Genomic DNA, 26905 nt, shown 5'->3' with positions numbered 1-26905 from the left:
AAATCAACTTGATGACGGTGGGTTTAGTTTTGGGCTTAATATCTAAGGAAGCAGACTGCCACATCTTTCTATCTTAGAGCAGCTACTATGTCCGATGGTCCATTTTTATATTTAACAGCTGAGAACTTAACAGGTACATCAGTGTTCCTCTCCTTAAAGATGCATGCGTGGGCTCTCTGACCTGGCCAGCCCCCACCTGAATCACCTCATTAGTATCAAGCTTCCTGTTGGATTGGGAGATTCATGAAAGCATTTCAATTACCAGAGAATTTCCAAAGCTTTAGATGTTATGTCAGGAAATGAGGATAAACACCAAATTCTTTGAATAAATACATTTTGTACTTTATTGTTTCATTTTATACCCTATAGTTTCACAAACCAACAAGTTGGGCTACTCACCACAAGGTTAGAAGTTCGAAACTACCAGACATCTAAGGGAGAGAGACAAGGCTTTCTATAGACAGTAGCTGGATTAACGGTTTCTTGCGGGGTATGTATGGCAGAGTGTCTTATGAGGAAATGAAGATAGAATAATGATGAAACAAGAAAGAAGGAAATGTTCTAAAATTAATTGTGAAGATGATTATATCACTCTTCTTAATTTGATTGAACTATTGAGTTGTATGACCTGCAAATTATATGCCAATAAAACTGTAATAAAAAAAAGAGCTACAATCTCAGAAACGCATAGGGGCAGTTCTTCCTTGCCCTATGATTCACTATGAGTTGGAATCAACTTGATGGCAGTTAGTTGGAAATTTTTTATTTATACCAGCTACGTAATCAACAAACTCAAAATGCAAATATTTAGAAGTAAAATGCAAAGTGCTGAGAATTAAGTAGTATCTTTTGGATGACTAATTTGTGCTTATATACTAGGATGTAGATTATTTGTTGAACGAATAACTTTAAGACAGTTAACCTTTAAACTGAAATGGTTTTACGAAGTAGCAACATTGATACAGGCCAATCAGGCATTAAGGATCATCATGTGTTCCATTTGACTCAGCTGGAGTAGGTTTGGCTTAGAGTCTAAACTTTGGACCCCAACATCTCCAGTGGAGAAAGATGGGGCAGCTTGCTTCAGTAAAGATGTACAACCTTGGAAACCCCATGGGCATTTCCACTCTGCCCTCTGGGGACACTGGCATTCAGAGTCAACTGGGTGACGGTGGGTTGGGCAGTAGCTCCGCGTGAATCAGCAGTGCTTGAAATTGGGGTAGCTGCATTCCGAATTCATCATCACTGTGTGTAATTAATGCTCTGTGTCTGTGCATGAGTGACAGCTGAGGCTCTTCTATTAATAGGGCACTAAGTAGAAACCACCTCTGAATCACTCAGCTTCCCAATATGCATAAGAAAGAAAGAAATTAGCTCTTTGTGTGCATTCTGTAATTACAAAATGGCTTTTATAGAGATTTCAATTGAGAAAATCCATGGATGGCACTTTTTACAGGGTATTTTGAGAATAAAATACTTCTCACACCATGAACAATTAAGAAGTAAGAATTAGCAAATGCATTGCTGACAGAAACTTAAAGACTGACAAACGTGATTATTCCCTTCATGAGAAAATGACCTGCAAATGCTTTTTTTAGGAAATGTGAATGCAAAGTACCTGCAAAGGAGTGGGAATACTTGCTCCAAAGCAACAAAGGCTCCGGAACTCTAGTAAAATGGATTTTACTGGACCCTGCAGTATAGTACCCCCACTCAAGCAAGCCCTGCCCATTAGGTAAACTACAGTAGATCACAGGTAGTTCATTGAATGCACTCAAATGCTATCAAAGGGTCAGAGGTCTAAGCAGAAAAATCTGGTGATTCTCTTCTGAAAAATCAGCCATGGAAAACGCTACTGAACACTATTTTACTGTGGCTCTCATGGTCTCTCCATTGTACAGAATCTACTGCACTACATCTAGGCTGAAGTTTGTCACAGGCGAATGCAACCTAGTTTGGTGGTAAGTAGAACAGAAGCTGCAGGGAGACTGCCTGGTCTGGACTCCGTCTTTGTAAGTTAAGAGCCAAGAACCTGGAAAAAAAATCTCATCCCCATCCCCATCATCTGCAAAATGGTAAAATAACAGTAGTAGCTTCCTCATAAGACTATTTTATGGAATAAGTAAGCACATATATTTTTAATACCTAGAGATTTAAATAGAGATATTGTTGTTATGTGCCATCCAGTTCGTTCCAATTCATTGAAACCCTATTTATAACAAAACAGAACACTGCCCAGTCCTGTGCCATCTTCACAATTGCTCCTGTCTGAGCCCACGTTGTATCCACTATGCCAATCCATCTTATTGAAGGCCTTCCTCTTGTTTTGTTGTCCCTTTACTTTACCAAACATGATGGCTTTCTCCAGGAGCCGACCTCTCCTCATAACGTGTCGGAACTACATGAGAACAAGTCCCTTTACTCTTGCCTCTAAGGAGCATCCTGGCTGTACTTGTTCCGAGAGAGATCTGTGCGCTCTTTTGGCAGTCTGTGGCACTTTCATTCTTATTCACTAGCACCACCATTTCAACGCAGTGTCTCAACTTCAGCCTTCCTGATTCAATGTCCAGCTTTCACATGCATATGCGCTAATTAAAAATAACATAGCTTGGGGCAGGCATACCTTAGTTCTCAAAGTAACATCCTTGCTCTTCAACACTTCAGAGAGGTCTTATGCAGCAGATTTGCTCAATGTAATGTGTCATTTGATTTCTTGACTGCTGCTTCCATGAGCATTGATTATAAATCCAAGCAAGACAAAATTTTTGACAACTTTGAAACCACAAGCCACTGTGGGAGAAACATGAGGCTTTTTACTCCTCTTAAGAGTGAGTCTCGGAAACCCACAGGAGCAGTTCTCTTCTGTTCTTTGAGGCACTGTGAATCAAAATGGAATCAATGGCAATAAGTTTGAGTTTTAAGAAACATAGTAGGAATGGATATTTACTCCCTGTGTTAGGCAGTGCTCTCTAGAATGAAAAGAAACCAGGACACTTATAATTGATAGATTTATATAGTGAGAAGGAATACAACAGACAATTAGTCCACCCAGCACTCCAGCTCACTCTTGTGGGACAGTTAGTGTACAGATCCTACTCAGTCAGGCCACTGGTCCAAGATCAAGTAAGCAGAGTCTGCCTGCAGGCTGCAGACACAGTAAGGTGGGGCAACAATAGCAGGAAGATGAGATGTGGAGGTATAGCAGAGGCCTGTAGCTCGGCGGCATAGAGAAGCAAGTCTCTATGGAGCCTCAACACGTAGCAATGTACAGCACGGTGACACAATCCACCATGATCCACAGGTTGGCTTGTCCCACAGGTAGTGCAGAGCAGCTAACTCAGGCTGCAGCTCACGGGCCTGATCAAGCAGTGTAATCCTTGTCCTATGGACTGGCTGGCTCCTTTAAAATATAGGTAGATAGATAGATAGATAGATAGATAGATAGATAGATAGATAGATAGATAGATAGATAGATAGATATCTCTCTCTATATATATATAGAGAGAGATATGGCATTGTTTACTTGCTACATTAAAATGTTATAAAAAGACACAAATACTTTAATTGTGCTACTTGTAAAAAATGGCCCATGTTTGACTGACAGTTAAATTTAGAATAAAGGCAGTGTTTTACAAGTTAGCATTTGTTAGAACAGAATTTGTTTTCAAGGTTTCATATTTTGAATTTTAGACTGATCTTGGACACTTTCCTAAAATTTTCAATGCTTTAATTGTAAGGAGGTAATCTAATATCATTCTATCTTAACATTTTGTGTTATATAAAAGTTCATTTACCTGGGTAGTGATGCTCAGCTATGGGAAGAACAAATGGTTAACACACTAGGTTACTAACTGAAATTCTGGAGGCCAGATCCTACTGGAGGCACCTGGGAAAACAAAAGTACTGAAAAAACAACCATGGAAAACCACTTGGACCACAATTCTACATTGAAACCAATAAGGTCACCTGAATCAGAGCGGAGTTGACTGGAAGGTAAGTGGTTAATGGCACAGGTGCCAATTGTATTCATCAAGCACGCTACCTTTGGGGGAAAAGCGAGAGGTAATTATATGTTTTTGTTTTTTACTTCTTATCTAATGCAAGACCTTGGTTGTTTGCTGTTTTTGATGGATTTAGTGCTGATACCAATTGGCCTGTGTGCATAGGTTCTTAGTTCAGGATTTTCAAACTTTTCTACTGAGATGATCTTCTTTTAATGTAAAAACAAAACAAAAATCAAACTCACTTCTATTGACTCCATTCTGATTCATGGAGAATTGATAGGATATAGTACAACTACCCCATTTGGGTTTGGGGGCCTCTAAGTCTTTAAGGGAGTAGAAAGCCCCACTCATCTTTCTCCCCCAGTGACTGGTGAAATCAAACTGCTGACCTTGGGGTTAGCAGCCCAATTTGTAACCCACTATACCACCAGCACTCCCCTTTGATGCAAAACCATTTTAAATGGCTGTTTATCTCCATCCAATAGTGATTATCTGTTGTGTATTAATTTAAAACCTGCCACAAAGCCACCATGAGTTCAGCATCAGTTTAAGATGAATAGATTTCACTTATCATAATAACAACCGTACCCCCCCCCCCCAAAAAAAACAACAACCATGGCATCTCATTGCCATTGAGTTGATTGTGACTTATAGCAACCCAACAGGACAGAGTAGTCCCTGTGAGTTCTGAGACTGTAAATGGTCATCTCTTTGAACTATTGACATTGAGGTTAATGGCACAAGGTTAATGGCACAAGGTATAACCCACTACACCTCTGTAACACCTTCACTGCTCACAGTAGATCTGAAATACACTGAAAATAACAACAATAAAACTATTAGATAGGAGAAGGGAATAGTATACGTTTACTCTATGGATAACAATTAGATTTACAAACTCCTTGAAAAACTCCAAATTGCTGATCTGGCTGATGTTGAAAAGTCATTTCCGAGTCGAAAAATGTTCTCTGTGACTTCAACATCATCTTCTAACCCGATCTATCTTCAAATGTGTTTCACGCCTTTAAGGGGAATTACGTTTGTACTGCCTACTATGTTTATACATTAAAATGAATGATTAATGAAAATTGTTACCAATTATTAAAAAAAAAAGGAGTGGAAGAATACTATTTTGCGGAGGCAGCGGCAAATCTTCCCTGATGTGTCATGAAGGAGTCATTCTCAAAAACGATTGGCTAGAAAATTGAGTACACACAAACCAATAAAGAAACGATTTCTTCACTCAGTATGAGATCAGTCCATAGAGTAGAGTGGAAAATTTGGGGACAAGCACAGCAGCATCCTGCCCCTCTCCCGCCCCCGCCCCTCGCTCCTGCGCCCCAAGTGATGATACTTCTTGCTCGCAGTCATCAGCTACAAAGTGAAAAATTCCTCCCCAAGTATCAACGCCGTAGAGTTGCCTGTGGTAGCATGACCCCATTCTTCCCAACGTGTTTCCTCAACCCATCCTTGATTTTTTTTTCTTCCGAGTACAAAGCACAGCAATATACTTGATGAAACAAAACATTCAAGAGGACTCATAAATTCTTCTTCCTCTCATTCCTTGTGAGTCCCAGATGGCATCACTGTGCAAAGCTAAACCCTCCTCACTGACACACCATTCTTTGGAATTCTGCTTCAATTTCTCAGCCACTTGAGCTACTTATTTTTTTTCCAGCTCCTGTTTTGAAGACAAAAGCCATTGCATAACCAGCAGTCATGGTTCCTAGGTGTAGCTTATGATGCGTGCATCCCTATTCGTGCTCCATGACGTTGTCCTCCATTGCCAGTATCGTCTGTCTGGGTCCCATTTGTCCTATTATAAAGGAGCGGTAGGGTAAATGAATGGCAATCTGTGCTCTTGATAAGGTCAGAAGTTGGATTTAGGAGCGCAGAAAGCTGCCTCGATCCTCCTGTTCATTCTTCCACTTAACTTGCAAATGCTGACCAATTCTCATGCGCCACCATCGTAAGCATTCATTTTTATGTGCTTTCCTACAACTTTTTACTGAGTGCTTATTCTGCGCTACTCCCTGTGCTGCTAAACAGATCTTCTTATGAGTTGGATACTATTACTATCCTTATTTCACAGACGAGGAAACAGATTAAGAAATGTGTCCACGTAGACAATCCAAAGCCAGAGCTTAACGGCTAGGCTGGTGGGGAAATGAATTGCTGTTTCCAGCTTGAGAACGCTAGACAATGAACACTTGGATTGAGGGAGAAAGCAGAAGATAGGGACTCAGGAGAAGAACACAATGGAAAGAAGAAAGATGAGAAACTATCAACTTCCATCAGATTCTGACTTTTAATTCAAATATTTATTGAATCAAATCCTTCTAACACAGCTCAGTGAATTTAGGCCTGACAGGAAATAATGATAAGAAGTGTTATAATTTCTGTTTACATACAGAAATGAACATTTCCTTTGGAGATAAGACTTACAAACAAAACAGAAGTCGATCAGTGTAGTCTCGCCAGCTGTGAAGCATCAGATCTAGATGTCTAGTTGTCTAGGGGAAAGACACACAATACACGCTGTGAGATGTCAAAATGGAAAATTCCTGTAGGCTCAAGAAATTCAGACGCTTGAGGGAAACCATGACAACAGGAGGATTTGCCTACATTTCTAAAAGGTATCCATTTCTCCAGAGCGCCAGGCCATTAGCAAAAATGCAAGGGAGGGGGGCTGAGCAGAGGCATACAGAGAAAGTGTTTCAGGGGCAGGCTGGTGTGAGAGAATTTGACCTGGGAACTAGTGGGAGGAGGTGACGCTGAAAAGGTTGATTGGGTTCAAATTTGTGGCAAACCATGTCCAAAAGCCAAAGCGAAGCCATTGGAAGATTTTTGACAGGCAACTGACAAGATGAGGGCGAGTTTGGGAGCAAGTTAAAAATCAAAGGCAATATGCTGATGGGTGGAAAAAGGTAAAGATATAATAATGCAAGAGTTCCTTTATAACATGCTGGGAATTGTCTTTAAACTGGAAGCGGAAAGGATGGGTATACATGTGGAATGCTTTTCTGGGCGGTGGCACGAGTCTGATTACCGAGGAGAGAGATTGCGATTGCACCACTGACAAACTTTAATATGTCTAAAAAGAGGGAGTAGTGGTAACGCATTGGGCTGCGACATGCAAGGTCAGCAGTTCGAAACCACCAGCCTCTCCTTGGGGGAGAAAGGATGTGGCTTTCTACTTCCCCCAAAAGTTATAATCTCAGAAACCCCCAGGGGCAGGTCCAGTCTGTCCTTTAGACTGACATTGACTACCTAGTCATGAGTTCGTAGTTTTATTTTGCTTTTGAGATGTGGGCAGGTCGGTAAAATCACACAATCACACACACACACACACACACACACACACACAGGCACATGGGCACACACGGGCACGCCACCCCTGGTTCGAAGACTGACTTTTGACTCTAGCCCTGCCATCACCTGAGCCACCCAACCCACCTGCCAGTGTAAAGCAAACCAACTCACTGACTCCTGTGAGAGTCCTAGAGGGAGATGGAAAAATTTGGGGAGTAGTTCTAGGCTAACCGGAAAGACATTTTTTCATCCTCAACTACTCTTAGGTCCTCCTGAAGGGAGGATGACATCCAGACAGTCCTCTGGCCACTCCTCCCCCGGGAGGATTATGAAATTCTGGGCGAGTAACACCTCACCCCATGGTTAAGTCCTCTGGCCTGAGGTCCCTCCCCCAGGTGTATAAAGGTCAAGGCTCTGGGAGTTGAGCTCATTTACTTGACCCACCAGGTGTCAGAAGTCCCCCGGGGACGCGGACGCGGACGCTTGGCCCCTGCAGCCTTTCCAAGCGCTTCAGCCACAGCGGCGGCACAGGCTCCTGACCGGCCCTGCGCTCCCGCTGCTCCCCGCCACCCCGCGCCGCTTCCGCCGCCGACACTCTCGCCGCCCGCCCGCCCGCCCGCAATGGAGATGCGCGCTGCTGGTCGCTTGCCAGCGCTGCTGCTCTGCCTGGGTAAGTAAGGTCCCCAGCGCCAGGGACCACCTGTCGCTGCCTGGCAGGGAGTCCTCTCGGAGTGAAATAAAAGAGGTCCCTGAAGTGGGACTTAAGAAATCCCTTTGGATGACAAAACGAACCATGGCGGACTATCTTTTTAACTCAGGCACGGATCCATATATCTTCCTAGTAGCTAACATGAAAACACTGGAAAAATTTTTCGCTCGCTTTTCCTTCTATTATCTTTACAAAATTTGCCAGACCTAGATATTCAAATCACTGTTGAAATGTCATGTTTTGTTCTTTCTCTGGGATGGTCAGGGGGTCTAAACTCGAAAGGCGTTTCCTTCCCAGTCGTGACCCCACGTCCTAAAATCCAGGGTGAGATATGCCGTGCTAGAGAATCACCTGCCCGGGGGCAGCTTGCGACGCGCTTTGCTGGACTAGCAGATACTACAGACTTCAAAGGCACAGGAGCGATGGGCCAGTCCCTGAGCTTCCTGCAGCCCTTGGCCTTGACACCTGCCACCTGCAGTCACCGCCTCCTCCCCTCTTCCTTCAGCTAGCGCCCCAGGAGGCTGGCCAAGTGCTTTGCACTTCCAGCAGCTAATGGCATGCTTCCCCCTGCAACCCCTGTTGTGTTTTCAACCCTGCCTTCTCATTTGAGATGTTTTACTTCTCTAATCTGCCCTGTGTGGTCACTATGATTCGGAATAAATTCTGGTGGACAGAAAAAAATGAGTAAGGTTCTATACAGTCCTTCTAGGTTAAATATAACACATATATACACACACACAAATATCTTTCTGCCATCAAGCCAATTCCCACCCGTCGTTGTCCAATAATGGCCCTGTAGATAGAGTCCAACCACTGTTGTAGATTTTCGAGTCTGTAAATCTTTACAGGAGCAGAAAACCTTATCTTTCTCTGGTGAAGAAGCCTGTGGGTTAGAACTGCTGACCTTGCTGTTAGCTATCCAACGCTTAGGCCACCAGGGAGCACTCTCTCCCTCTGCATTTCTCAGTCCCCTCTGGTCTTTTCTCCTCTCTTCTTCCCTTCTCTCTCTAGCGCTCTCTTTCTACGCACACGCACGCACACACTCGCTTAGATATGTATATACGCATCTGTTATATATACACACATCTATAGTGTATAGATATAGATACATTTCTAATTCCTTAAACATTGAGAGGACTTTGTTGGAGTCCTGGTGATGCAACAGTTAAGCAACCTAATGCCAAATGTCTGAGAGCTCATCCAGTAAAATGACCCCAAGGGTTCCTGGGAGAAAGACCTGTCAATCTACTCCCATACAAAGAACAGACTAGGAAACCTATGGGGGCAGTTCTACTGGCTGTGAGTTGACGTCAACCCCACCTAACCAAAATAGGAATATTTTAATAAGGAAGCAAAAGTCACTTGTTTCACATTCTTTCTGGGGTTGCAATGAACTGAATTCCCCTAACACACTAGCTCTACCTGTGCAGGATGTAACAGTTAAATTATTATTTCGACACACCTTATCACAGGGCTTGGGAGACCTAATGAAATGCATACTCTGCATACTTGCAACTTAGGAGGCCAGCTTCAGAGCCTAGGTGGAAACTGGATCTAAGGTTTCTACCAAGACCAAGCTAGAGATGATTTAAAATACTCCCCTTGAATTATGTGACCTTCCCATCTGTTTTCGACCCTCTGTGAAAAGAATAAAGTACAGGGAATTGACAGTCTTACTACAGTTAGAAGTTAGCTCAGAGGTCAGAATGGCTCAGCACTTTTTTTCCACCTGTAAATGTGTACCTGAACAATGCAAGCATCTGTTCTGAGCATCTCATTGAATATTTTAATTTGAAACCCTAAGAGCCAAGAGCCTACAGCCTATGAATAACCTGCTTACTGCTCACCTAGTGTGTGTGCGCTGTGTGTGTTTTTGTTGTCATGAAAGTGCTTAGCTCCTTTATTGCATTACTTAATTATAGTTCACCTATTTCATCAGCGGCCAAGCCCATTTCCAAATGAGCTAGGTCAGTTTCTGTTTTCCCAGTTTGTTTAGGTATTTCTCTGCCAGCAGGAAAGTTCCTGCTTGAAATCCTGTCTCATGTCTCCACACTCGATTCAGGTATGCACCTTTTCTTCCAAGTGCATGCTGTTATTTCTGTGACTGCCAGCCTCTAACCAAAGAATACAAGTGATATTCACTCCAGATGTTTGTCCTTCAAAAGGAAGAGATGTTTATGTTAGGTTTCAGGAAGCATTTTGTGGAGCTTGTATCGACTTATAGTTAGGTGACAATTTTAGACACTTTAGTTTCACCCTCCATTCCCAACACTTTCAGATTTAAATTGTTATACACACACACACACAACTTAGTCGTTTAAAATGTTCTTATTATTTGATAATGAATACCTTTGCTCTCTGTATTGGAAACTATGGCACAACATCACACAGGGAAGTGAGACAAGGCTGAGAGTTTTCACACTTGGGTGTGCTAGAACATTAATCCTACTGAACATTTTTTAAAAAAGAAAAAGGATTGAGATATGCCATGCTACAGAATAAATTTCCAAAAGAGTTTAGATTTTAGAGGTAAGTTATTTCTAATCTTGTCACAGTTTCCGAGTGGGGGAAATCAGAGAAGTGTTGAGTTCTGCAGTTAGGTATGTGTGTAGGCAGAAGAAAGGGATTCTCTAAACTTCAGGAGACATTTGAAGCTGTGCACAAACATTTCAGTAAGCAGATTAAAGTCACCAATCTCACATTCTGAATTCAACCATTTCATGGATGTCTCGCAGTACCAAAGAAAGTGCAAAGAAGTGCTTTGAGCATGGTACTGAATGGCATCTCCACCACAATAAAAAACCACCCCAACCCATTGCCTAAAGTAGGTTTCTGAGACTAGGTCTTTAAAGGATAAGGCAACTTCATCCTTTTGCTTGGTGTGAACCACCGAACTTGATGTTGGAAGCCCAATGCTCACCCCACCTTGCACCTGGAATTCTTTCCAAGGAAATGTCTGTCTGTCTCACTGCTATCAAGTTGATTTCTACTCATCTTTGCCCTATAGGACAGGGTAGACCTGCCCTTGTGGGTTTCTTAGACTGTAATCCTTTACTGAAGAAGAAAGCCTCATCTTTCTCCCGAGAAGTGATGGGTAATTTTGAACTGCTGACCTCGTAGTTAGCAGCACAATGTGTGACCCACCACTTCACCAGGGCTCCTTTCCAAGACAATATTGCTCTACTTACTTCCACAATGAGGGAGGATTGAGCAAAGTAAAAATTCTTTCTAGGGAATATGAGCAGCATGGTTCTCAATGGCATAGTTTTGACTGGCCTTAGATCCTGCCTTTTGACTCTGAGCACTTCTGAGCTACCTGAGTTTTGGCACAACCTGAGATGACATCGTAGACCTAAAACATGGGTACAGGATTCTCATCTGGATTTTGACCCAAGTGCCCTCACAGCTTGCCCTATGCACAGCCTGGGTAAACTGTTGTCTGCTTCAGTACTAGGGCTCAAAGGTGTTACGAAGAGAAGTAACAATGACCAAGTCCTTATGGTGTGCCAACTATGTTGTGTGTTGGGTGCTTCACACCCATTGTCTTCTTCCTTCTAGTCACATTAAGTAAGTTTGATGAGCTCATTTGGCAATGAAGAAACTGAGGCTTAGTGAAGCCAAGTCTGAGAAAATAACTTTGAGAGTAACCCTGCATGGTCCCCAAGAAAGTTCTCAGAGTTACCTGAGGGAGTAAGATGAAAATGGCAGGTTCTAATGGTTCCTGAGTAGTCTGGGGATGCTCCGGGCGCCAGACCTAGTTTGGAGAGAGGTGCTCATGCAGAAATGGACCTGCCGAGTCTTCTATTAAGATCTTTGCTCAAAATCAGGCACAATATCTGAAGATGGGGCAGGACCAGGCAGTGTTTCCTTCTGTTGAGGGTTGCTATGCATGGGTACCAAGTCCGCAGCACCTAGCAACAACATACTAAGTAAAGCCATCCAGGAAAAGGATTCCTTATATCTTTTGAAACCCCATATTCCCTTCATATTGTTGCGTGCTGAATATATTAGCAGCATAGAGTTGCTATGAGTTGGAATCTCCCAAATGGCAGTTAGAATTTTTGGTTTTGACTTTTGGTTTAAGGGACCAATTTGGCATCTATAACCCTTTCCTATTAATAATTAGAAAAAGACTATTACCTTGGTTTAAAGAAACTCATGTAGCCGCTTATGGAAAATTAAATTGGAATGTCTCCTGCTGTCCATTTTTGCACAAGCATCTCCCATTTCCTGGTTAAGCCTCCCTTAAGAGACGCAAATATCAACGAAGAAACCCTCTTCAAGTGACTGACTGGAAACCAAGGCGTGGTCTCCTTCTCTGTGGATCCTCACTGTGAACATAGGCCTCTGAAAACAGCCTAATTAATATGCTGTAACTGCTGCTGGGAACATTCCACTGAGAGACACTGGAAAGTCTCCCTGCCACTGTCATAGGAGAGATCCTCGGGGAGGAGGAGACGACAGCCGTGGCCTGGGTATGGCAGAAAATGAAACAATGCCACAGACTCAGTGTCCTCTGGCAATGCAGCTTATGCAACACTAAGGTGTCTGGTTCCTGCGCAAATACATGTTGAGTGACTTTGCAGGTTAAAGTCATGGTGTAATTAACTAGGATACTATTTATAGTCCCAGGGATGATTTAACATTTGCACAGAAAAAATTAACTCAATTTCTTAGGTCAAATGCAGTCAATATTAATTTTGCATGAGTGTGAGATCCTGCAAACCTTCTAGAAAATCTTTAATCTGAGAGGAAACTGTCGTGTGTGTGTGTGTGTGTGTGTGTGTGTGTGTGGTGTGTGTGTGTGGTGTGTGTGTGTGGTGTGTGTGTGTGTGCGTGTGGTGTGTGTGCGTGTGGTGTGTGTGTGGTGTGTGTGTGTGGTGTGTGTGTGGTGTGTGTGTGTGGTGTGTGTGTGGTGTGTGTGTGTGGTGTGTGTGTGTGGTGTGTGGTGTGTGTGGTGTGTGGTGTGTGGTGTGTGTATGTGTGTGTGCGTATAGATATATATGCTGACCATCACCATCATTGAATTAAGAGGCAGAGATTTGGTAAAGAACGGACTTCATACCTTAGTTATTTTATTTCTTTATTTTTTCTACAAAAAAACATCTATTCAACTCAAACCCAGGTTTCTCATCTGTAGAACAGATCAGACCATCTATCCTGTCAAGTTCAGGTATAGTTTTAATGGATAGGATGAGATTACAAAATGATTTTAAAAGTATTTTTGAAAGTGAGGCTGTCACATTGTGAGGATTGCAATCAACGTCAGGAAACAAAATATGCATGCATTCGCTTTGAAAACTTTCACAACTCATAATACCCTTCCAGACCCAAAACAAAACAAAACTCAAATTCATTACCATCCCACTGATAGTGACTCATAGCGACCCCTGGTGGTGTAGTGGTTATGCTGCCGAAGGCAAGGCCAGACCTTTGAAACCAAGTGCGGCTGGGCTCTGTCCTACAGAGTCACATTCCCGGGAACTCAGCAGGGCAGTGCTAGCCTGTCTTATGGGGTCGCTGTGAGTCAAATCATAATAAAAAGGGTTCAAAAGAAGCCTACTATCATCATCATTCACAAACACTTTTACTAAACACTTCGTTTGATCTTTGCAATAACTCCTTCCTAGCCAGAAAAGACATTGTTGACTTAACATATGCAAATGAAGATGGCAGAGAGATGAGAGGCTCCATGTTGTACACGCTCTAATCTCTGCTGCGGATTCCCCCACCTCACTCCTCTCTTCTAGGAAAACTTCAAGTGTCACTTAGGTGAGCCGTGGTGGCGCTGGCGGGGGAGGCGTTGGGTGGCTAACCAGAAGGAAGGACGTGCAACCTCCCCACTGTACAGCAGCTTTGCAGGAGGTACCAAGTCAGCCTGTCTACTCCCACCTCAAAAACCCTGTCTGCTCCCAGGCTGTGGGCTGGGTCTTTCTTATTTCTCCTTCGTGTTGTTTGACTCCTCTTTTATCATTTTGTATCGTGGTAGGCTTATATGAAGCACTCAGAAACTCTTTGGATGGATGGTTAGTTAGATTCAGACTTGATTCATACTTCTCAGGACTGCGTTTGGATTGCACTAGCTATTCTTTAAAAATTTGTTTGAAAAGCAAGCAATTTCAGACTGAACAATATTTGAAAATTCACTTTTTGTTTCTGATAAATTGGAATCATTTTCTACTCCCTTTCTCCCATTTGATTCCCTTAATTCAATCTGTATCTTCTGATGGTTTACATGGTAATTACATGACTGTGAGAAAGAGAAGCGGGACGAGAGAGAGGAAGTGACAGGCAGAGAGAGCGAGAGAGAGAAACGATTGAGCAATGATATGGCGGAATAATAGACTGACAGTGGGAGAAAGAGAAGTGTATTGGGTTGAAAAGGAAAGGGACTTTAAGAATCATCTTATCTAAATTTCATCGACCCCTCCACCGCACCCCCAGCCCCAGGTATCTGTTCTTAGAGATAAGGAAACTTAGATGTAAGGAAATAAAATTAGTATTTAAGCTAGATGGGAAGTCCAGAGCTTCCACACCAAATGCTGAGTTTCTCAGCTTCTACCCACAAGACGTGATTAGCACTTCCCACATGTGACAATAAAAATGTCCCGGATTGCAAAATTGTCCCTGGATGAGACCTACTGGCTCGATGGGTTTTCCATAGCTACAATACTACGTCACCATAATTCACATTTTGGATAATTAATATTTGAATACCATGACAAATAAAATGAATATTAATTATTAACTGGATACAAATGTGAAACCAATTTGTTTTAAAATCAGCTTAACACTTTTTATTTCAGGATTTAGCTCCATTTTTATTTAATTATGTTGAATAATGTACTTGTGACCGTCACTAGTGCTTTCTTCATTCACTTCCCTGTGCATCATCTTTACTCTAGAACATAGAACCTTATTTTTTCTCCATTTAATTTTCTACTTCTATTCACTCCCTACCTCGGATTACCCAAAGTTCTGCCATTTCCCATTCCATGGTATTGTCCTGGGAACATCTGCATGGTGCTTAAGCCCTAAAGCTTATAAGAGTTCAAACCGACTCTATCAACCTTTTCCTTGCCTCAAAATCTGTAAGCCCATGAAGATAAATGGGTGGTACAGAGGCAGCAAACTCAAACCCATTTAGTCACCATTTCCTCCCTTCCTACCTGATGAGGAGCCCTGGAGGCACTCCCCTGGAAATGTCGGACTGTCAACTGCAAGGTCAGAGGTTACCCCCGCTCCCCCACCCCACCCAGCAGGAGAAAGAAGAGGCCATCTCTTCCTGTAAAGATGTAGAATCTCAGCACCCCATTGAAGGTCCCTGTGAACCAGAATCACCTGGAAAGCAGCGAGGCATTCCTTTTTCATTCCGACTTAATAACTGTAGCTGCCGTCACAATGGGGCTGTGCTCTTCCCTTTCAACGGCACCCCATCCTTATTGGTTGCTCCTCGAATTCTCTCCTTTCCTTCTAATTCCCAAGAGAGTCGCTCCATTTACTGTACTTGGGACAGGAACTATGGCCTATTCAATGGGCTTCCTTTCAGTTACATCTTAATTTGAAGAATGTCAAGTGATGCCCACTAACTGAAAGATATCAGTACTTTGGAATATAATTTAGGACTACCCAAATTGAGGAGTGTAATTTAATATCTATGGCTTAAATGCAAACAGCATATGAACCCTCTCATGACCCATAGGGCACACAGCACCCGCCTATATTTTCCTTCTCTGCGGTTTATTGGGCAGCTGCTTTCCCACTGACTGCAGCAGGTCTCTGTAGAACAATTAGAAATGGAGGAAATAGCTGTGTCCCACAAACTACAGTTGTTACTGGGCATTCTGTGAGATACATATGTAACTCTAATCCTTCACCTCTCCCCAATCTCAAGCTAAGCGGAACATAAATATCCTATATTATTTTACCCCCGGAGCCAAGAAAGCTTTATGTATCCCACAAAATATATATAAAATCCATATTTCATAACAGCATTTACAAAATGATTTTGATATACAAGATATTAAAAAAAACATTCAGAGCAGAAAATACTTGGACCATGAAGGAGCAATCTCTTCTTACCATTTTACAAGGAAGATTTTTTTTGGGGGGGCACTATTTTGTCATTTAAAATTAAAATGAGTACCAGAGGGCTTCAAAAATGTTCAGGGGGATATGGAATGAAAAAACAATGGAATTTCCCCACAAACTTTGTGAAGCCCCCTTGCCCTTCTTTGTAATTCTTTATTGTCCCAACCTCTGCTTTCATGCTGTTTCATCTCATGTAGCTGTGGCTAAATATTACATTCATATTTGAACCAAGTTTAATTAAAAGTTGACATTGAACGTCAGGCAAGAGAATGATTACTGACAGAAGGCAAACGTGTGGTTTTCCTCCACATGCTTACATGCGTGCTATTCTCTGAAAAAGTTGTTCCTAAGTGCGGAAGGTAGTTTTGAGTATATAATGTTTTGAGTATATAATGTGTCTAGATAGTTTAACCACAGTGAAGCAAGACCTTATTTAAAAGTGAAATTTAATTTTGAACAAAAACACCTGGAAAAGGTGAAAGCATATTCACTTCTCAAAAATGCACAAGACTTAACAAGCCTACTGTGCTACAAATGCACCCTTAAATCACTGACACCCAGGGAAAAACGCAGAAAGCTAGCATTTGGGAGTAAGTTGGCGTGTGACCTGAGAAAAAGTGTCAACAAAGCAGATTTTTGGTACCTGTCTGGGCTGGACAAATCCTATGATTCACTGTGCGTTTGCTGCCGTGGTCTCAATATTTAAAAGATTAAACCGAGAAAATAAGAAGCTGTGTTGCTTACATTCTGTAACCAATCATACATCCTGGTAGCTTGTATTCATGTGCTTGGTTGTCCTCAGAAGAACGATGAGTCGTGGACTTTGCACCTGGTTGGGTCAGCCAGTCACTGAACCCCAGTCTCTTCTGTGGCAGCTCCTCCTAACGGAGCCCACCAGCGTGGCCACTAAGAAGCCAGGTCAAGAGCGATCCCATGCAATAAGTAAGGGCTTTTTCTATACCTGGCACCCTGCCTGACCACGGGGTGAGCGCTTCTTAGCGCCCCAGGGCCCACGATATTCAGTGCTACCCCATTCCGGTGATGGTGCTCACCCTCTCCCACGCGCTGTCCCCAACATTGTGTAAGGGTGTAGGCTTGGCCCTGACTCACAGGGAAGAGGTGATTGGTTTCCTGTGACTCACCGGCGCCACTTCCTGCTGGCACACTTGAGATTTCACTGAAACACAGCCTGTGAAAGGCAAAGGCCCCGAGAGGAAGAGGTGAGCTTCACAGTGCGAAGAGTCATGTATTTGGAAACGGGTCAGAAGTCATTTGATTTTAATAGCAGTCTTCGACTAGACATTCCAATTGCTAATTGCTCATTCACACGTCAATCTACCTCATGTCACCCTGCACAGAATTTCTCTTTATCTTAGTTCCTGTTGTAGATTTTGCCACTGGGTCTGTTGGTTTTTTTGTTTATTTATTTGTTTGTTGCACATAGATGCTATTCAACATCTTTAGCATCACTGAATTATTATTATACGGGGTCCCTTGATCTCAGAGGCCCAAAGTAAACTTTATTTTTCAATTTCATTATATTTCAATTCCATTTTCCACAAACTTTTTGAAGCCACTTTATATAATGTTTCCAGTTGTATCAAAGAGAGACCATTCCAATGTTCAACTAACACTGAAGACCCAGAATAGAATGAATAGGAAGTTTAAGGCCATGCTGGGATACAATCTTGCCATCTGTGCCATCCCTGTCTGACTTCCTAATGATGGTTAATAGCTACTGTCATCGAGTTGATTGTGACTCACAATGACACTTCTATAGGGTATCAGAGGAGGTAAGTCCTTAGGGGATCAGTTCTCCTGGAGAGCTTACTGATAGGTTTGAACCAATGACCTTGGAGTTAGCAGTACAATGCTTACCGAACAGTCCCACCAGGATCTTTTTTAAGAATGATGGGCCAGTGAACATCAGAATCTTCCAATGGTGGACTTTTTCAATGATCTGATCACTCCCAGTTCCTCCTTGACCCAAGTGCAAGGACCTGGGGTGGAGGTGAGGTGGAGGGACGCTTGAGAATCTATGTTTCATAGCCATAGAGCTGGGCAGATGGACACAAAATTAGAACTGATTTTGCTGTTTTGTTGGCTACATGTATCCAATTTCAATAGAAAAGATATTTCCTTCCAGAGGAACATTTAAATTGATCTTCAATTTTACCTGTGAAATACTCGTCCTGCGGATTAATGCAAGTCTCACCGAAACTATCCTGAGCGGTGGACTGTGTCCAAGGGAGACTCCGTCACAGGTACAGTAAGGCCAGTTTTCGCAGAGGCACACCCTACAGTGAACATTCTTGAATTTAGCAAAGAAAAATATTTCCCCTGTGGCCTGAACAAGTGGAACAAAGTTTCCAACTAAGGAAAAACCAATAACAACTAATTTTTTTAAACCCACAAAAACAAACCAATACCACACTACAAAAAGACAAAGAAGCAACACCCCAAACAATGACCTAGATTCTGTAATGGTCAAGTGATTGCAAGCAGGAAAGGCTGGTCTCCGGTTTCTACAAAGGGTAGAGAAAGGTGATTTTCTAATAGGAGTGTTGACATCGTCACTTCCAAAGTTTCCTCACTGGAAGGATGGAGGAGCCAGATGGAATGTCAAGGACGCAGTTTGTCATCAGTTCTCCAGTGTGGATTCCAGGAGACTCCATGAAGTGAGGAGGACTCAAGGATAGAGCGAACGTGCTAGATGGCTAACTGGATGACTGGAGGTATGAGGCCGAAGAGGGACCTAAATATCTCTACCCCCACAATGTAAGCCATGGAAAACCTTATGGCGCTCGCCTCTTAGACTCATGAGTCAGAGTCTACTGGCTATGGCGACTGGAGAGCCACTTCCGTTGAAGGGCACAATTCCTCAGTAATGGAAGTCTATGCCCAAATCCCTGAGAAGCAGAACAGCATTAGCTTGGAGGAGAACGCCGCTTCTGCGTAACTCAACTTTGTGTGAAAGAGTCATCTTTTTAAACTGTTCAGTTGATAGATGAAATAAAGACTTTAGTCATTTCTTGTCTTTTGAGAGAGAGTTATTTATTTATTATATCTACAAGAACACATTTATGCTATAAGAGAAACGTGTGTTGGGGAGGAGAGATCTGTAAACCTTGCAAGGAAACATCATTGGATGATTACCAGGCTTGATGTCAAAAGATAGATTTACCATTGTTTTTCCCCATGGCTATTAAATGGGTGATCTTGGACAAGATAGTTCAGGTTGTTAGAAGCTAATACTTTTTTCACAGGCTTCTTGGGTCAAGTGTAAAGCTTTATAGAGAAATAAACCATGATACTGATGTGTAATTCTGGTCTTAGTACCCTGAGAACTCAAATGTACTTAATAGCTACCTCGGAGAGAGAAGAAAAAAATCCTTGTTACTTGAATTAAATATCTTTTAAATTACTAAACTACAATGAAGTGTACAATCTTGTTACAGACCAGTAGAGGACACCTCCCACATGTACTGTTAAAACGTGAAGTGTTTCACTGTTAAGTGTAGAGGAACATTTTTGGAAAGGTTCTCGTAATGAATGCACTTTAGTTCAGTTCTCTCAAAATCAAGCCCATGCAGAGTTAATGGGTTTGTCCAAAATAACATCATCCAGCATTCTCCACAAGATTCATCTCCATCATATTTGGCTGCCTGATTGTGGGATTAAATATTCTGCTCTAATTACGGTCATCCCAGTGTGGTCTGCCTAATACCCATTACACTTCAGTACTATTGTTTGAGCCCTGGTGGCTGAGTGGGGTACATGCTGGCCTGCTAGTCCCAGGTCAGCAGTTCAAATTTACCACTGCTCCACGGGAGGAATGCAAGGCTTTCTAGCCCTGTAAACATTTACACCCTCAGAAACCCATGGGGACACTTCTACTCTGGGCTAGGAGTGCTGTGAGTTAGAATCAGCTTGAAGTTTCTAATATCATTGCCTGTTTTGAAATTCTAAAAGGTGGCCCATTTAACAACATAATTGGGCATTGTTAGGAAAGTCACTTAAATTCATGTATCTATTAGGGATAGCATCTTCCTCAAGGTATCATAAGAGATTATCAAATGGGATAAGACACAGGGCAGAAAGAACCACAACTGGCTCATGATGATGTTCAAGAAATACTAGTTGCTGCTATTATTACTACTCCCACCACCACGGACACCACCATCCGATTTTACCATATAAAGTTACCACCTACTTATATAAGATGGAAAGTGTGGCTGAAACACAAACACTGGACAAGCTAAGAAGAAGCTCAACTCTCTTAAGTAAACACATGTGTCGTTGAAAGTGTTCTTCTTATCATGCTCTCTATGAAATTCAGAAACTGCTTGAGTCATTCTGATGCCTGTTTTCCATCCTTTATCTTTCCCCTGGCAATAAGTCCCGAAGCACCTTGCGGAGGGAGACTCCATGTGCTTACAGACACTGGGATGTTGGAGTGGGCGGAGGGGGTCAAAAGGGAGGAGTGGATACCAAGGGCTCAAATAGAAAGAAAATGTTTTGAAAATGATAATGGCAACATATGTACACATCTGCTTGGAACAATTGATGTATGGATTGTTATAAGAGCTGTAAGAGGGAAAAAGAGTTATCAGCACCCCAATGAAATGATACATAAATAAAATTTAAAAAAAGAAAAGAAATTGGAATCTAGGTGGCAGTGTGGCTTTTTGAGCACAGTTGCACCTTCTCACAGTGGAGCAGATTTCTGCTGGGTTTATCTAGATTGTATTTTACTTGTTGAAGTCTACTGTAGCGGGCAATACAATGCTCAGGGTAACTTGCACACTAAGTCAACTCGTGCATGAATCTGAGGTTGAACTTCCAGTTTAGCTGTTACTGGTGTGGAACTTGGTTTTTACGTGAAGTTCTGTATGTGTGTGATGAAGCCTGTCTTGGATCATTGCTGTGAACATGTCACTTGACAGGGGAGAAATGGAGAATTTTCTCAAAATTAGATCTTGACAAAGATAACTTTGAGACGCTAAAAAAAAATCAAATCTGTCTCTAGGACTAGAAGGTCAGTAATGCTTTCATCTTTGGACTGAAGAAGTAGGGATTTATTAATTTACTATTAGACACCTGCTTCTCTTCTTTCTTTTGTGGGGTTGAAGGATTTATATCCTTGAAATAATTAGGGAAATTTTATAACTGCTGTATCTATGTGGAAAATATGATCAGAATTTGTTTTCCTGAAATATTAATGATATATTTATGTCCCCACCACAAATAGGTTTCCATCTTCTTCAAGCAGTTCTAAGTACAACTGTGATCCCATCGTGCATCCCGGGAGAATTCCATGACAACTGTACAGCTTTAGGTAAGCTCGGCTTTGTCAATGCCGCATTAATGACGAACGCCACAGCTTTACATAAGTTCGGCTTTGTGAATTCCGCATTAAAGAACACCGCCTTCTTTCACAGCACTGTGCATACAGAGAGGGCATTGCCCCAAAGGGGAAACATTGCTTTTATAACAAAAAGAAACTTTTTTAGAGGACTAGAGAATTTATTTAGTGGAGGAACGGGTTGGAGAGGGCCTAGGCATCTGGAACTATACAAAGATTTTATCTTAAAAAACAGAAAGAACAACAACAAAAAGATAGAGGACCTAGAAAGTGCGATTCCTTTATCTTTTCCACCGGGGACTGGAGCCTGGTGTGACACCATTGCTAGACATCACACAGATGGGCCGGATCTCAATCAAAGTCAATTTTGGGGGTTGTGGGGGGGTAGCGGGTAGGGGGGTGAGGGAGTTAGAGGAACAGATGATGTCATTTTCCACCAGCCGAATTGTGCATCTCCAATTAGGGAAATAATACATGTCAAACGTAGTCCTTAGGCACAAGAGGTCCCAAGAAAGTAAGACACCATCTTGTCCTGAAGTACCTCAACCAGCCAACTAGCCATCCACTGTTAAGTCGCATCCCACTCATGGAGTGCAACACCACCCCCCCCCCAATGGCCCCCGGGGTTTCACCTAGAACTGCCCCCTTGTGTTCTCAATCACTGTAATCTCTCATCCTTCAGAAGTAGATCTCTAGACTTTTCAAGCCAGGTGCCCCTGGGCACCTGAAACTGCCCACTTCAAAGAGCCCCCATGGGCCTTACAAGTGGCCTAAGGAAGAGCCTAGTCATACTTAATCTGAGCCATGCACCAAAGACACATCAAAGGAGCCAGGCTCTTTCCCAGACAATTTTGCCCTCCCTCTCGTCCTTCCTCACAGGGCTCTCTAGAGATTTTAATCTGTGTCCCCTCCTCCTCCTTCGTTGATATTATTCTTTGAGGAAAAGTAACCAGTAGTTTTGTTTTGTTTTGCTTATATGCACCTGTCACATTTTAGCGGTTAACACATTGAAAGGTAACATTTAAATGTCAGGGACAGCACTGCTCCTAGTGAGGCTTCTGAGATTCCTGGTTCCATGTGCAGTGTCATTTCTAATGCAAGGTTTGCCTGGGTAGGATTCAGATGTTATTTTTAGATATGGTGCAGGCCTTGATTAACTTCTCACAAATTTGGAAAGGAATGCCAAAACACGTCTGATTGGCTTAAAAATGCACCAAAAACTAAGCGCTGCTGAGTTAAGGATTGGCTTCCGCTGGCAATTAGCTTCTGAAGTGGCAAGTGTTAGAAGAAAAAAACAACGAAGGAAGGAAGGGAGCGAAAATGTGATGAAGATGTATGTGTTTTGCGTGTGACCTAACACTTATTTCTTCAATTCGTAAAGATTCTCTTTAAGGATTAAAATCCTCAGGTTTTTTCTTGTTTTGTTAGTGGGCTGGGCATTTTCCTTTTGGGTCAGGTATTTGTGCATTGGTCTAACCAGTTACTGTGGTTAGGTCACATTGACTCACGGGGACCTACTGCTTGTCTGAATAGAGCTGTGCTCTACAGGGCTTTAAATGACTGGTGTTTTGAAATAAGTTGCCAGGTGTTTCTGCTTGGGTGTTTCTGAGTGGGCTTGAACCTCCAACCTTTCAGTTAGCAGCTGAGCTCTGTACCTGCGCTTCCTGAAGACTCCTGATTAGTCTCAGGAATGTGATCTTGACTGACTTCTTACTCCTGAGAATTCTCCCTGACGGATTGGCAGGGAACCTGCTTTTCTGAAGTAGTTCAATGGTTACTGTTATGAAGGGGTGATTAATGCTTCCAAGAAGGCAATAGGATACATTCAACTTTCTCTTTCCTACACAGTTCAGACAGAAGACAACCCACGGGTTGCTCAAGTGTCAATAACAAAGTGCGCCCCTGACATGAACGGCTACTGTTTGCACGGACAGTGCATTTACCTGGTGGACATGAAGGAACATTACTGCAGGTAATGCGCCAACCCTTCCACAACAGGGATTGTTTCATTAAATATCTGTCTCTCTTTCATTTATCTTTGGAAGTCGACCTATATTCTCATGGGCTGTTAGAAAGCAGTTCTATTGACCAGTAGGAATTTTACTAGCCAATTTTTTAAAACGATGCAACACTTTTTTTTAGGAATAGCTATGCTTTCAGGGTGGAGAAAGAGGAGGGATTCACTTACCATCCTCCGATATTGACAATTCCTGTGCTGAACTCCTGCCTGAGCCATTGTTTAGACCCCAAAACCTACAAAATGTAGAAAGCACGGTTACGGATCGTCAGCCACCCTAGCAGTTGAACGGGACCTTTTAATACATGTGTTTATATGTACACACACACACACACACACACACACACATTCTCCTAAGTACTATGTGGAGCTCTTAGCCATATGGTCGAGCACCGGGGGTTCCCAAACTTATTTGATCTACTACCCCCTTTTCAGAAAAAGGAATTATTCTGTGTCCTCCTGGAAATGAGACGTTTTTGTATTTCAGCTCATAATCCAGGCTGAAGCATGAACACCTGCATTTTCAGTGTCCCTGGATCTCTTGCGCCCATCCCCAAGGGGTGATACAGCGCACTTTGGAAAGTACTTTGGGAAACTCTAAACTCCAGGGTTACTCTTGGATAATCTTTGATTTCTCCATGACAGCATTCTGTGGACGCTGTTGATCTTTTGCTTTTGACTGTGAAATTAGTTATCACAAAACTAGCTCATAGCCATTATTTGTCCCCTAAACATGTGGTGTTTCTCTTGCATTTTCCTTTAGGTGTGATGTGGGGTATACTGGTGTCCGATGTGAGCACTTCTTTTTAACCGTCCAAAAACCCTTGAGCAAAGAATATGTGGTCCTGACTGTGACTCTCATTTTCTTTTTTATTATCATAATTGCTGGTTCCACATACTACTTCTGGAGATGGTAAGACAGTGCTTTTTGTTCGTTTGCTTTGCATGTGCCTATAAATTACTTTCATGAAGTCTATCTCTCACAAATAAAGTTACGTCAATTGGGTCCAAATAAGTACGAAGAGTTTCTTAGGGCAAAATAGAATTGGTCCTGACAGAATTTCTGAAGAAATTTTAGAAGCCCATTGGACTCTAAAACTAAGCTCTAATACGATGTGTGACCTCAAGCAAATCAAACTTGGACCCTCCATGGCTTCCTCTTAAAAAAAACACCCAGGAAAACAATTCTCCTTACTAATGACGGGGCTGCTTTTTTAAAGTGTAGAATATGATAATGTATGTGAAAGTAAAGATGCGACACTAGTGTTATACATAGCCGCCTGTATGTAATTAATTAGAATCTAATTTATATTCCATCACCTGTCCGCTGGTCAGACTGGTGACTTACAAGTTGCTACTTCCAAGATTAGCTACAAAATAAAAATCTTAAGGGCAGGAGAGAACATGGCCTGATACAATGCCAACAAAGACTGATCCCTAGAAAAAGACATTGCATTCGATAAAAAGACGGACGCAAATGAAAGGGAGCCCTGGGCAGCGGGGTTGCGGCAATGGCCACCACACTGAGCGCAGGCATATCCACGAGCGTGAAGTGGCACAGGACTGGGCAAGGCTTCATCCCGCTGTTTATAGAGAAGGCTGCCAACACAATGACAATCAACAATGAATTTGTGGCACACAAAACAAAGCTTTGGCAACTCAATAGCCCTGGGGGCTCGAGAACTTAACATTTAAGGCAGAAATTCCTGGTGGGGCAGTGGTTAAGCACACAGCTGCCGAATGAACCCTGGCAGTGTAAACCCGCCACCTCTTCCGTACAAGGAAGGTGTGGCCTCTGCCTGGGGAGCACAGTCTCAGGAAACCGGTGGGCAGTTTCTCCCTGTCCTGTAGGGCTGCTAGCAGTTGGGCTCGATGATAACATCTAGACAATGATAAATTTATTGCTAAAAGATGGTTCATGCTAGATGACTCCCCCAAGCAGTCACATCTCACCCTCGCGTGCAATAGTGTCATTGTGCTGATAACTAGGGAGGGGACGGGAGGGGGCTGAGAGGGGCCGAGCAAAGGGAAGGAAAGGCAAGTGGTCATTGAAACTACTGAGCATGCGGGACTGGCGGATTCCCAGAGCTATGAATAGCGTGCGGGCACAAAGCATACAGTAGTTAATAACAGTTCCCTTAAAATGTCTTTGAGAAATCCTCCTAATCAACCAGGCCCAGTTGTTCAATGTAGATTTGCATGTTTTGTTTTCTCCTGGGGGTAGTATCTCTAGGTATGCTTCCATTATAAAATTAAATGTGTTTTGTCTCCGTATTTATCAAGTAAATTCATCTTCCTGAATAGTTTTAAGGAGCCCTGGTTGGCGCCGTGAGGTACGAGTTAGGCTGCCAACCTCAAGGTCAGCAGCTCAAACCCATCAACCTCTCTGAGGGAGAAAGATGAGGTTTTCTGTTCTTGTCCAGATCTACAGCTTCAGAAGCCCAAAGCTTAAGTGTCGTCATGTGCCATTTTTATAAACTTCAGTTTTTATGCTAAAGCCTCAAGAAGGTGCTTTAATCATGTCTCACCTTTTCCTCTCAATATTACCTGATCTTGGGCCAGATCTCTTCCAATACCCAATTCCACTGCCATGTAGTTGATGAAGTCTCTTGGAGTTTCCAGTCCGTCATCTTGACAGAAGCAGAGAGCCGCCTCTTTCTCCCATGGAGGAGCTGGTGGGCTTGACCTAACCGTTTGGTTAGCAACTGAGCACTTAACCAGTGTGCCACCAGAGCTTCCTTACACCTACCTTTTTATTGCTTGTTCCCCTTGGCCATCTTGGGAATGCCATAGAAAAGAGGACGTCCTGCTCAGCCAAGTGAAGGGTCGTTGAAAAAGACAAAGACCCTCAGCCTGGTTTACTGGCACAGTGACTGCAACAGCGGTTGCAAACCTGAGCACATCTGTGAATATTGCTCAGGACCAGGCGGTGTCTCCTGGTCTGTGCAGAGGGCCGCGATGGGTCAAACAGCTGTGGAGCTATGGCATCGCTGTTATGCTCATGGACCCTTGGAGTCCATATCTCTGTTTCTTTGGTGGACACACTTGGTTCTTATTTTCCACTGTAGTAATAGGTTTCTTTTGGTTGTTTTTTTTTTCTCCTTGAATGTTTATAGGTACAGAAATAAGAAAAGTAAAGAATCAAAGAAAGAATATGAAAGAGTGACCTCGGGAGATCCAGCATTGCCACAAGTCTGAATGGTGCCACCAAGCTAATGGGCAGCAATCCACACAGCAAGCCTTGTGAATTTTAGGACTTCTATTTTATTAATAGTATATATGTTGGGCCATGTATTAGATCACTAGTGGCTATATTTTTAAATACATTGGAAATATTTTTTTATTTTTCTTTTATTTCCAACTGTTTACTCATGTATAATGTGTGCAAATTATTTAATACAGAAAAA

The 26905-nt window shown here is 42.6% G+C and overlaps 1 protein-coding gene across 1 annotated transcript; it reads left to right on the top strand.

Moving 5' to 3' along the window:
- The first annotated feature begins 7937 nt into the window (after positions 1-7937).
- Positions 7938-26696, top strand: EREG (epiregulin). Its single transcript, XM_075543556.1, has 5 exons — positions 7938-7986; positions 21368-21454; positions 23330-23453; positions 24262-24411; positions 26615-26696. Exons 1-5 carry the CDS (start codon positions 7938-7940, stop codon positions 26694-26696), a joined length of 492 nt encoding a protein of 163 aa, XP_075399671.1.
- Positions 26697-26905: the final 209 nt, after the last annotated feature.

Source organism: Tenrec ecaudatus, chromosome 3, assembly GCF_050624435.1.
Source record: "Tenrec ecaudatus isolate mTenEca1 chromosome 3, mTenEca1.hap1, whole genome shotgun sequence".
Taxonomy (NCBI): Eukaryota; Metazoa; Chordata; class Mammalia; order Afrosoricida; family Tenrecidae; genus Tenrec; species Tenrec ecaudatus.
Note: the sequence above shows the minus strand (reverse complement) of the source record. Positions and strands in the feature narration are given on the sequence as shown.